This window comes from Zeus faber (assembly GCF_960531495.2).
Source record: "Zeus faber genome assembly, chromosome: 4".
NCBI classification, from domain to species: Eukaryota; Metazoa; Chordata; class Actinopteri; order Zeiformes; family Zeidae; genus Zeus; species Zeus faber.
Genome location: NC_137191.1, coordinates 30,650,145 through 30,662,600, shown reverse-complemented (window position 1 = coordinate 30,662,600; position 12,456 = coordinate 30,650,145). Strand labels below are relative to the sequence as shown.

The 12,456-nt window shown below is 40.2% G+C and overlaps 1 protein-coding gene across 1 annotated transcript in view; it reads right to left on the bottom strand.

Moving 5' to 3' along the window:
* Positions 1 to 1,148: 1,148 nt before the first annotated feature.
* Positions 1,149 to 12,456, bottom strand: part of LOC307228944 (phospholipid-transporting ATPase ABCA1-like) — a 50,879-nt gene continuing 39,571 nt past the window's right edge. The window contains exons 35-48 of the mRNA XM_079998797.1: positions 11,883 to 12,052; positions 11,593 to 11,770; positions 11,216 to 11,331; positions 10,972 to 11,116; positions 10,091 to 10,214; positions 9,405 to 9,534; positions 9,010 to 9,193; positions 7,479 to 7,585; positions 7,127 to 7,268; positions 6,890 to 7,024; positions 6,651 to 6,754; positions 6,248 to 6,340; positions 5,603 to 5,846; positions 1,149 to 3,852 (exon numbers count right to left, since the gene is read on the bottom strand). Of these exons, the coding sequence (XP_079854923.1) occupies positions 3,709 to 3,852; positions 5,603 to 5,846; positions 6,248 to 6,340; positions 6,651 to 6,754; positions 6,890 to 7,024; positions 7,127 to 7,268; positions 7,479 to 7,585; positions 9,010 to 9,193; positions 9,405 to 9,534; positions 10,091 to 10,214; positions 10,972 to 11,116; positions 11,216 to 11,331; positions 11,593 to 11,770; positions 11,883 to 12,052 (2,016 nt within the window). The 3' untranslated portion in view covers positions 1,149 to 3,708. The remainder of the gene's footprint in view (positions 3,853 to 5,602; positions 5,847 to 6,247; positions 6,341 to 6,650; positions 6,755 to 6,889; positions 7,025 to 7,126; positions 7,269 to 7,478; positions 7,586 to 9,009; positions 9,194 to 9,404; positions 9,535 to 10,090; positions 10,215 to 10,971; positions 11,117 to 11,215; positions 11,332 to 11,592; positions 11,771 to 11,882; positions 12,053 to 12,456) is intronic.

The window sequence follows — 12,456 nt, the reverse complement described above, 5'->3', positions numbered from 1 at the left end:
AAAAACACAACCAAAACTGTTTCCCCACTCAACCAACACAAAACTATGAATTTTGTTTTTTTCTCTTCCCAATAATACTTATATTACTAAAATAATATATGCACGGAAAGTAAGTAAAAGAGTGTCACCTTTCTCTGAAGTCCAGAATTCTCCACTGCATCTGTCAATCGAGTGGTTCAAGATAAGTTTCAAAACAGTGCATCTCTACCTCTAAACTGTATATTACTTGATCTGATCTTCCTGTGACAAATAAACAGTACCACTCCCGTTAAATCAAAACATTTAACAAAAAAATGTTGGAAAGTGCATTCAAAACCGACCAGTTTGTATATTTTTCCCGTCCACCAAGGTGAACAGACATGTCTTTAACACGACTTGAGTTTGCGTCCTCATTTAAACAAGAATGCAAATGTACCTTACAGTAAAATACTATATATATATATATATATATATATATATACTGTATATATATGGTATGAATTTTATCAATACCTGTAACCACGAGGATGAGCAGGAGCCCAATGACAAAGGCCTTACTGATCAACATGTCGGTGGATAAGTAGGAGAAAATAGAGTTTGTGTAACTGTGGGAATCAAAGGTGAGAACACAACAGGTGGGAGGACACATGCGCAGGCGCACACGCACTCTCTCTCTCTCTCTCTCTCTCTCTCAATATGTGCAGTGGGAGTTGCTCCCTCCAGTTTTATATGTTCATAGTTTATGGTTAGTTCACGGTTCACAAGTTATAGTCATAGGCGCTGTATTTTTAGCGTCTACCACCAGATGTCGCTATTTCGCTTTGAAAAGATGCGAACAGCGTTTATTAACAGTGGAGGCAGCAAAACGAGGAGCACATCCAAACTGTAACGCAAAAAAAAAAAAAAAAATGGTGTGTGTGTAACGTTTCTCTTAACGAATCTGTTATAATGGCTGTTTCTTATGTTTCATATAATTTCTTATAAATATGGGATAAATATCAAATGTGGGATATTTGAACAAAATAATCTCACAGATTATCATTTTAACTGCCAACTGCTAGACTGAAATGTTATGGAATGCAAGGGAAAAGCTGTGGTTTCGTCATGTCCTGTGCAGTGAGCGGGGTCTCTTGAGACAACCCAAAATGAGGCAACACGCATTTTTATTTTCAAATGTATTAATTAATTTATTCATGTAAATAGGTAACTGTACACAACAAGTAACAGATTCAAACAGCTGTTTTTAATACTTCAAAATGTAAACAAATAATATTGAGCACAAGCAGAGGAAATGTGGCCTACTTGGATCTCTCTTGTTAATCCGGCAACTATCTCTGCTTGTTGCACCGCTTTCCACCAGGACTCATGTTTCTGATTCATTTGACTTTAATTCCTCAATTCGCTTTCAATATAAAATTCCGACTACAACATTATGCAATGTAGTGGTAGAGTTTTGCTGATTCCAGTACGGAAATTTTCCTAATATTGCCAAGTTGGATCCGCTGCGACCACCCTAGACCTGATAGTAGATCTGTGAGAATCCCTGTAATGTACTCAGGGACTGGGGGATCCCATCCTAGAATTCCCACCGGAAACCACCAAGAACTAACCGCCCCCACCATAAAGAGATCCATGTCTTACATCGCGCACCTAACACGGAGAAGCAGTCAGTACAATTTGAAAGTTGGCCAATGCGCACTATTGATTGATTTGCTCTGGTCCCCGTTTGTGGCTGGTCTGTTTTTTAACTGTCTGACTGACTCGTCGAGCTTCGGAAAATGTGCAAATTCATATAAAACACAGGAAGTTGGAATTATTTCACTATATACTGTATGTGCAACTCCAATAGAATGCAAGTGACCGCATGGGAGGGGGGATATTTAAAAAAAAGGTGTATCGATTTGGCAACGGTGTGGTCTGCAGATACAAGCATGGGTCAAAGTGCAGGCTTTATGGAGCCTTCAAGTCGCCAAATACGGCGGAGGAGTAAATCCCGTTGAAGCTGGATCCGTTTTTTTTAACAAATGGATACAGAAAAACACGACTCGTACAATACACGGCTCGTCTGGATTATTAATGCTGGTTGATCGTTTATATTCTCCATCTCCATTCTATATGCTCCATTTGGCACAGGTAGACTCTTTTGTTACGGCACAGGATCCACAGGATGTAAAAAACAGAGAGAAGCATCTATCAATGGAACACACACCCTCTGAAGAAGCTCTGAACTCCCGGCAGATTAACCCATCCCACCGATGCAGATCTGTCTTATTTTACAAAATAATTTGTAACCTGACATTGATATGAGAACTTCAGCCCCCCACCTCGCATGTCCGTCTCTTTTCCAAGGTCGTCCGTCGAATCATGCTTTTAAACGCACCCGAGATCGAGAAGAAGATTATCCCCGGCGTGTCCAACCCAAGGTGAAACATGCAACATATATTTCCTAGACCCGAATAAACAGTCCAAAACATCCACATCCGCTCTGATCCCTTATTGACTGAAACTGACCAGTTGGTGTCCACTTAGATCAATGGCAGCGATTGGAGATGAGACTGAGCTGTACACTTGCTGATTTAAAAAGAAGCAACGTCCAAACCACATTAGCCTTTTCTTTTTTGTTAGGGGTAGGAAAATAAAGTACATGTTTTTGAAAAGTCATCTTTACAAAAAAAAAGAGAAACCCCCCGCCTCCTAACTTGGAGTGCTCTTACTTCTCTTTTCTGTTTCACCATCACACAGTATAGATACTGAGCTGGACAATGTCAAGGACTTCTACAACGACGATGCCGACAACGAAAAGGAAACTTTGTTATCCAACTTAACGATTAGCTCAAATGTAAAAAAAAGAAAAATTACAATAAAAATAAACTCCTTAGACGTTACATTTGCCTTTCTGTTGCTTATTGTCCTTTTAAAAAATAAATAAAAATAAACGAACTAGTCAGAAATCGCATGACATTCGATCGTTTCTGAGTGAGATCAAGTGATCGATTGAACTGAACAGGAATTAAAATATTTTATTCTAATCCACCGAGTTGGTTACAAAAAATACCCACTGGCGATAGAGAGAGAGCGAGAGAGAGAGAGAAAGAGAAAAAGGATTGTCCCTGAATAAGAACAAATAAAAACAAAAACATTTTCGGTATGCAGTTGGCAGTGAGTGGAGTTGCCTCTCGTGGTCGGACAGAGAGTCCAATGAGAGAACTTTTCATGACAACCTTCCGGGGGAGGGAAGTCATTCCAATAACCTGCGAAGGCCCACGACACCTCATCCAGTGAGTCATAACCGGAGCCATCCTCCCACCCGACGCCATTTCAAGTCTTTTTCCAAGTCTATTTTCAGTCCCTTTTCATCTGAAGCGCCAGTCTTCAGACCCCACAGAGCTTGCGTCTTACCGCCCTTATTTAGCTCGAAGATCTCATCTCATCTCCGTCAAATATACATAGAGATTGTAGAGATTTTTTATTCAATATATATGTTTTTAGTTTCGTTTTTTTCTTGCATTGATTTGCATTGAGTTTTCTTTGTTTCAGTGTTCAGGTCTGCAAGCAGCCTTGCAGCTCCCCGGAGGGGGGGGCCTCCACCTTTTCTAGAGGCTGTGCGTTTTTTGCCAGGTCCACTGAAAAATTATATATATTTTTTAAACAATGAAATTAAAATCACCCCCAAAAAATAACATATTTTTGTCTTTCTTCCTTAGTGGTCCTTGTTTCTGTTTCGGGTGCTCAGACGCAGCTCTCCCTGGATTTGTCGTACACGAGGGAGACGTCGAGTTTGGAGACGTCCACAACCACCGCGTCCCGCTTGTTCAGGTGGACGTCCTTCAGGTTGTCCTCGTCACTTTGGTCCTTGGCGAAGTTTACAAACACCTAGGAGCCAGATGGGAGAGAAATAGACCATTGGTGAGCACAATTATTCCTTATTTCATTATTAATTATTCTTTACTGTTTCAGTGCAGCTTGATGAGACCAGTTCCAATGCTATGAGCAACTAAAAGTTGTTATTACATCGCTCTGTGGAATACTCAATTCTGATTGGTCAATAGCGGCAGTCAATTATTTCTGAATGATGGCCGCTGTCACGGGCAATTGCTTCTGGCTGCCTACATACTAATCCGACTAACACTAGCTAGCACTGACACTCTACTCTTGATACATACTTACATTACATACAATTTAAAAAAAAACAGGAATACTAGTTAAAAAAACTAGGCATACTAGTTGAAAAAACAGGAATACTATTTAAAAAAAACCTAGGCATTCTCGTTAGAAAACTAGGCCTACCAGTTAAAAAAACAGGAATACTAGTTTAAAAAAAACTAGGTATACTAGTTAAAAAAACAGGAATACTAGCTCAAAAAAATACACATACTAATTATAAAATTGGGTTTACTGGTTATAAAACTAGTTAAACTGGTTATAAAACTAGGTATACTAGTTAAATAACTAGGCATACTATTTATAAAACTAGGCATACAGATTAAAAAGTAGGCATACTGGTTAAAAAACGATGCATACTCATTATAAAACTAGGTATACTGGTTATGAAAAACTAGGCATACTAGTTATACAACTAGAAATACTAGTTATACAACTAGGCATACTAGTTATAAAACTAGGTATATTGGTTATAAATCTAGGTATACTAGTCATAAAACTAGGCATACTGGTTATAAATCTAGGCATACTAGTTATAAAATTAGGTAAACTGGTTTAAAAAACTAGCCATGCTAGTGATAAAACAATGTATATTGGTTATAAAACTAGGTATACTGGTTGTAAAACTAGGTATACTGGTTATAAAACTAGTTAAACTGGTTATAAAACTAGGTATACTGGTTATAAAACTAGTTAAACTGGTTACAAAACTAGATATACTGGTTATAAAACTAGGTATACTGGTTATGAAACTAGTTAAACTGGTTATAAAACTAGTTAAACTGGTTATAAAACCAGGTATACTGGTTATAAAACTGGGTATATTGGTTATAAAACTAGGCATACTAGTTTGAGAAAAAAATAGGCATAGTAGTTAAACAACTAGGTATACTGGTTATAAAACTAGGTATATCAGTTATACAACTAGGCATACCGGTTATACAACTAGGCATACTAGTTATACAACAAGGCATACTAGTTATAAAACCAGGAATACTGCTTATAAATCTAGGCATACAGTTATAAAACTAGGTATACTGGTTATACATCTAGGCATACTGGTTATAAAACTAGGCACACTAGTTAGAAAACTAGGCATACTGGTTATACAACTATGCATACTGGTAATAAAACCATGCATACTAGTTAAAATATCAATATTCCGTCTCAATGAATTATTTTATTTAGTAAGTAGCCGTGTAATAAGCGATGATAATATGCAGCCAGTGGGTCATTATCGCAAAATAACCCAGACTACCAAAACCGCACATTTTAGTTTGTTGTGAAGAGCTAGTAGCACATAGAAACAAGCGAAGAGAACCTGGCAGAAGTGCAGATTCTAAACTTTGCGGATTCATTAGGTATCGGTTCACCTTTCACCAAATAGCCAAGTTTTGCCATAACTGAAGTCAATTGTTGAAACAGTAAAACAACCGGAGCGACAGAAAAACCAGCTCCTTACTTGGTCCAGGGTGGTCTGGGACACCGAGTAGTCCTCGATGCTTAGTGCGTCCTTGTTGCTGGACAGCAGGGAGAAGATGCGTGCCAGGGAGGTGAGGGAGGAGGGCAGCTGGTACTGCAGCATGTTGCGGTGCTTCTCCTTCAGCGTACTGCCGGGGAGCTCCCGCTCGATGAAGCCCATCACGGGGCCCAGGTCCGGGTCGGGCCCTGTCACCCGCAGGATGATGGTGTAGCCGTCGCCAAACCTGTAGTGTGAGGGACACGTGACAGAATGAATCAGAATGGGTTTATTCAGTAGATTTATAGATACATATAGAAGCAATTTGTCATGGTGCGTTTCTCTACAGACCATTTCCATTAAAAAAGCTTAATAGTCTGATTTTTTTGGACTATGTTTTAATTAAATTACATTAAATAATAATTATAACAATTATTATAAAATAATAATAATTCCCTCAAAAATACAGAACAAAAATATCAAAAAATAAACAGAATATACAAAATGCATTTCTATGCATAGGATAAATTATTGGTATAGGTATGTAGGGCATAAATGATAAATGACTACTACGTACCAACTAAGTATTTACAGACAGAGCATTCTAGAACAGTGAAAACACACATATAGAGATGCAAACTCCTATACCTGTTCTTTAGGTGCTGCACACTGCCCAGGCAACGAAACCTGCCGTTGACCATGATAGCCATCCGTGTGCACAGCGCTTCACACTCCTCCATGCTAGAAAGATATAATAGAAAGATATACACACACAGCATTAGAATAGAAGGTATATGTTTTTCCAGGATCCAGCTGGACCCCTCCTCCTCAAATCTTTCTTTGAGGAGGAATCTGAATCTGAATCTGTTGATATTACTTATTTGGTTCCACTGCTACTAAATGTGTGTGTCAATGGGTGAAGGTGAGGCAAAATTGTAACGCCATCAACCCACGCCATCAACAAGGTAGACTTTTTTTCCCCACTTAAAAACCAGTATAAGAGCAAAGGTATGTACAATGCACTTTCCCCAAAGTTAAATAAAATTCTAACCTGTGAGAGGTGAGGACGACGGAGCGTCCCTCTTTTATGATGCTGAGAATGGCGTTCCACAGGGCGCGCCGAGCTTTGGGGTCCATCCCTGTGGTGGGTTCATCCTGTCGAGGCGGAAAAAGGAAACACACATTCAGTTAGAATGCAGAGACGACTTTGAAGCTACTGCTTCAACTGGGTTTGTCAAGTAGACAGGCTATGTTCGCTCTATGTGCCTGGTGGTTTCCCTTTGCACCCACCAGGAAGACCACGGGCGGCCCTCCGATCAGAGCCATGGCCGTTGAGAGCTTCCTCATGTTGCCACCGCTGTAGTTGCCCGCCGCCTTGTCGACGTACTTCACCAGTCCCAGCTTGCGGATCCCCCACTCTGCCACCTGGTGGAGCGGAGGTCAGTCACAGGTCAGTCACGGTAACGAGGGAATAACTCGGTTTAATGCATTTCTGACCCATTTTGTCAGATCAATCTGCGGACTCACCTCGCAGACTTCCTTTTCTGGCACTCCTCTGAGGATGGCGTAGAACTCCAGGTGCTCTCTGCCCGTCAGCAGGTCGTTGATGGCGTCAAACTGAGGACAGTAGCCCATATTCTGGTGGACCTCGTCGATCTCCGTGGTAACACTGCCGACAAATAGGAAATGTCAAAAGTCACAGTAAATATTACATTGTGTAATTTAAATGACGAGCTTAGAGGGCCTTTAAACTCAAGCATATGGCCATCCTGTGCAATATAGAGTTAACTATCTAAAATATGACTTTTCTCTCTAGACTAAACTGAGGTGTGGTCTATGGGGATGGTGGGATCATTGTTTTGGTTAAAGTTTTTCCTACCTCTTGCCAGCCAGAAACGCCTCCCCGCTGGTGACCAACGAGTCACCAGTCAGCATCTTGAAGGTGCTGGTCTTCCCCGCTCCATTTACACCCAGCAAACCGAAACACTGTCGGGATAGAGAGAGAGATGTTAGGATATTAATGATACTCTGAGACCTCTATAGGCTCCAAAGTCTATTTGATCAAAATAACTGTTCACAATATCTTTGACACATTGAGCCTTGTTAAGATTTAATAATAACCTTTAATAATATACATCTAATGATATCTGCAAGGCATATCGAGCCTGACTCAAATTGCTTAATTAACTTAATACTTTCACATTTTATGACCTTACCTTACAAGCACTTATGAGTGCTTGTAAGTCGAAGGGATCAGCATTTTTAAAAGGGAACTATTATGCTCCTTTTTACACAAGTTAATATTCATTCTAACATACCTCTATACCATCCTGTTCCCAAACTGGATGTTTTTTTGTGGGAGGAGCCACCCGCCCAAGGCCCTGAGTTATGTGAGGCAATGGGGTTTGAGCACTAGTTCCGGGTTCTGTGAGCCAATGGCATTTGAGCATGGTTTCCGGATTTCGTTGTATTTACTCCTTAACTTTCACTGATTTCACCTATCACCAAAATCCTGAACAAATTTGAGATGAAAAATAAGCAATCCAGTTGCTGAATCGTCACTCATATTCGATGTACAAGCCTCATTTAAAAGTTTGTTCCAACTTTCGTTGCCGTGCTTGTGGGAGACGGTCCGTCTCTCACCGGGACTCTTGGATTCAGGGAATTTCATTTAAATGTCGGAAAATAAAATGAAATAAAATGAATACATCTACAATAAAAACACACTATTTTTGTTTGGAGAACCGCACAGAGGATCGCGTGCCGCAGTCTACAGTTTAAGTACTGCATCATTTTTGCTTTTTTTTAAGAGAGAAACACACAGCGTAGCTATTTTTTGAATAATTACATTTCCATCGTTTGCAGTTTCTTCACGGAAAATTGGTATTGATTCCTCTTTCTTTTAAAATATTTGCGAGAGTCAAATTTATAGCGCTGGGACAATGAATCCAACAAATAACTGCGGAGGTTTCATACAATGGATTACTTCTTCATGTGTTTTAGAGATAGTAACACAAAGTGAAATAAAGAATAGTACTCATGGTAATCGCTTTAAGTAATATAAAAGTTATCATACTTATTAAAGCACTAATTTAAATAGCAATTTCAATAATATTTGCCCTGGTTCTGCAACTGTTAAGCCTGATTCACACCGAATCCGCATACGCATCCCACAGTCATGCCCCTTGAGGCCGTCTCGTGAGATGCGTCCAGGTTTCGCGTCATAAAATATGTCAGTGAAAAAGGGAGAAGAGCTTATTTTCAGAAAGTAGTTTGCTGAAATGGACATTTACCATTTTTATACGTGACTAATTTACTTAGTTTAAAGGCCAATTCCAATGAAAAAAACTTGAGTGAGGTAACTTCCAGCAGTACTGCCGGAACAGAACTTGTCGCAAGATTCGCCTCACCTCCCCGCGGGGGATGCCCACGCACAGGCGGTCCACGGCGGGCTTCTGCTTGCGCTTATAGATCTTGGTGAGCTGCCGCAGCTCCAGGATGTCTGCCTGCCCTGCGCCGCTCAGGATGCGCTGCCTCTCCCGGGCAACGTCCTCGTCCTCCTCGCCGATGGGCTTCAGGTGGCTGCTGGACGTCCTAGATGGGGGGAAAATAAGTGTAAGTGGAATGAGGAATGCTTGTAAAAAATTTATTATTATAAGCATTCAAACTGAAAACCAAGCTCAGTCTGAGAAATCCGACTAAAGTAAAGGTATTGGTAGGTAACACATATTGGCCATTTTGACTGCTAAAATTCAGAATGATGATTTTTAGGATTATTTTTTAGACTTTATATGTTCCCGCCTACCTGGCCTTGATGCAGAAGCGGTACTGAATGAGGACAGTGATGCAGAAGAACACCACACCTTCCACGGCCATAGCGAACAGGTTTTTGCCCACCATGTCCCAGGCCAGAGGGGAGCGGAAGCGGTTCTCACCTGCCGAGCCGAGGGAGGAAAACATTTAGTAACACGTTTCAAGGGTAGAATGTTTCAAAACGCAGTGTTTCCCATCCTTTTGCAATGAAATATTTCCACGGTATTATCCCACTATCCCATTAACCAAACAAACAAACAAAAGAAACTTGACCAACTTGAACAACTCTTTACTCTTTCCTGAGCGACTCGACTTGACCGACTCTCAAAAAAAGAGTGGAAGCTTTCATTACTACTAATAGTTGAAGGAAAGATTTTCAGCGTGAATCTTGAGCTTGTTCTGATGAACAGAGAGTTGCTATTGTGGCTGGAACTGATGTATTATATGAGTTAGTGCAGCCTTACAATTTTGATCTTGCAACACAAGAACTAGTTTCCGTTATAATTTTTTTAACTGGAATTTGAAGCATTTCACGGCACATCTGGTGAGCTCAGTGGTTGAAAAACTGATTAAATGGCTTATTTTTATACTATTATGAACCATCCTCATTTCGTTTACACTGTTTTTGCTTCAGGGCACTACGTCAGCACTAGTGGGAAACATCTCAGCTGTACGTACCAAACCTCTCCAGTGCGTCGGCCATGGCCTGGTTCTTCACCATGTCGATCAGGCCCCTGCCCAGGCAGAAGTGGGGGAAGATGAGGAAGACGTTCTTCAGGATATCGTTGATGCCGCCAATCTCCTGGAAACAGAGTGAAGGCACAGTCAATTCTATTGCAGACATTGTTTTCTGCTACTTCCCTGAATAATAAATGAAATATTAATAAGTATAGATCTACTTACGCAATTCACATATAGACATATACAGTATATCATATAATACATAGATACATATATATATACACACACATATAAACACATATATATATATAAACATACATATATACACACATATATATATATACATATATTCATATATACACATATATACATACATACACACACACACACACACACACACACACACACACACACACACACACATATATATATATATATATATATATATATATATACACAGTATATATATATGCATACATACACATACATACATACATACATACATATGCATATATATCTTTATTTTGTGTAGTAATGCTTCAATTGACCACATTACATTTATCGATTTACAAATAAATAATTAATATCAAACATTATACTAAATTATCTATATTAAATAAATATTATATAATATACAATAACATTTTTGAGGACAAGCAGAACTATAAGCTACCTAATGGGCACAATGAATTCCCTTCAAAAGTAATAAAAAAAAGTTTAAAGTTAAAAATAAATCTTTAATTAAACATATATTGTGTATATTATCTCACATTAACACTTAAATGCTAATTTAAGTTTGATATTTCCAAAGTAAAATGTACTGTTTTGAACTGAATAAAACCCTGGGGCTCTGGCGGGGTCTGAGTGGTGATGCTTACGTTGCTTCCAAACAGCTCCAGCACAAAGGTGGAGACGCTGCCATTGATGCCGATCAGGATGTTGACACTGGTCAGGACCACATAGGCCGTGCTGGGGATCTTGAAGAAGAAGGACGCCGGGTACATCAGAGGGGTGATGGACCACCTGGAGTGAGACAGAAAGACACAAAATCAGTTTAAAGGGTTAAAGACATTGACGTAACGTGTACGTGTGCGTGTGCGTGTGCGTGTGCGTGCCCCTCACCCGTATAGCAGCAGCAGTAGAGCCAGCACGGGCAGGTTGGTGGAGGAGACGTAGGCCTCTTGTTGGAAACACACAAAGATGATGATGACCAGCGTCGCGGGGACCACGTAGTTACACTGTCAGAGAGAGCAGAGGCTTATAATGCTTGACTGTGGACAAAACTTGTTGTTCCTGATTTGAATTCCCGATAACAGTGTTAGTTGCTGATATTAATGCATAATATACATTTGTTATTTCTCTTAATAATAGGCTTAAACATTATTATTTTAAACAAATAAATCCGATAATTCAAAGTGATTCATTGCGTTTTTCTTTATTGTGAAAATATGTTGCTCTGGATCGCCTGTAGGTGGCAGCGCTGCGCCTCCATGTCTTACCATATCCCAGACGAAGTTTGCCAGCCAGTAGAGGAGGGGCTGCACACCGCTAATGAACTGCATGTGCTTGGCCTTGTTCACCCTCTCCTGGATGAGGAAGACCACAAAGCTGGCTGGGACAAAGGACATGGCGAAGATGACGCAGATGGATACCAGCACGTCCACCGATGTCGTCATTCTGAGAGGGAGCAGAATGTTCGAATAAGTTATAAAATAAATTGTTTTGTTGCTGTTCTGATAACATTTGCCCCATAATCAATCCTCCTCCTCTCTCTGGCTGGGACACTCACAGTGCCACCTGGGACAGCTGCTCCTTGGTCAGGTTGAGCGGATGGTTAAAGGCTGTGATGCCGAACTTGGCAGGGTCCTGGCCGGCGGGCAGACTGGCCCTGAGGATGCCGTTGTTCATGACATTGAGGAAGGACACAATGCTGTGCCAGCCCTTGTTGTTGAACCAGATCTGTAGTGGAGTGGGGGGGAGAAGCCAGATTTAGTTTACACAAGGACTTTGGCTGGGATTTTAGATTGAAGAAAATGGAGGGAGGAATGTAGGAATCTAGGAATCTAGGAATAAAGGAATCTTTGAGATGGTTAGAAACTCTTGTGGTCAGTCTCAGACTTGTCTGGGACTCTTGTGAGAATATCTGGTTGATTGGATATTGTCTTTTATTATCTTGAGTCCCCTATAGTGTATTAGAATCACAAGATGTGTGTCACTGTCCTTGTTCAATCCCATAGAGTGTACACAACTGAGACCGGAAGTCTTTAAATGTCTGATGTCTGTCTTTTGAAAGTCTTTTGATTTATACCTGAAATGACTAACCTAACGCAGTCTGAAAAAAGCACACTTGAGACAATATCTTG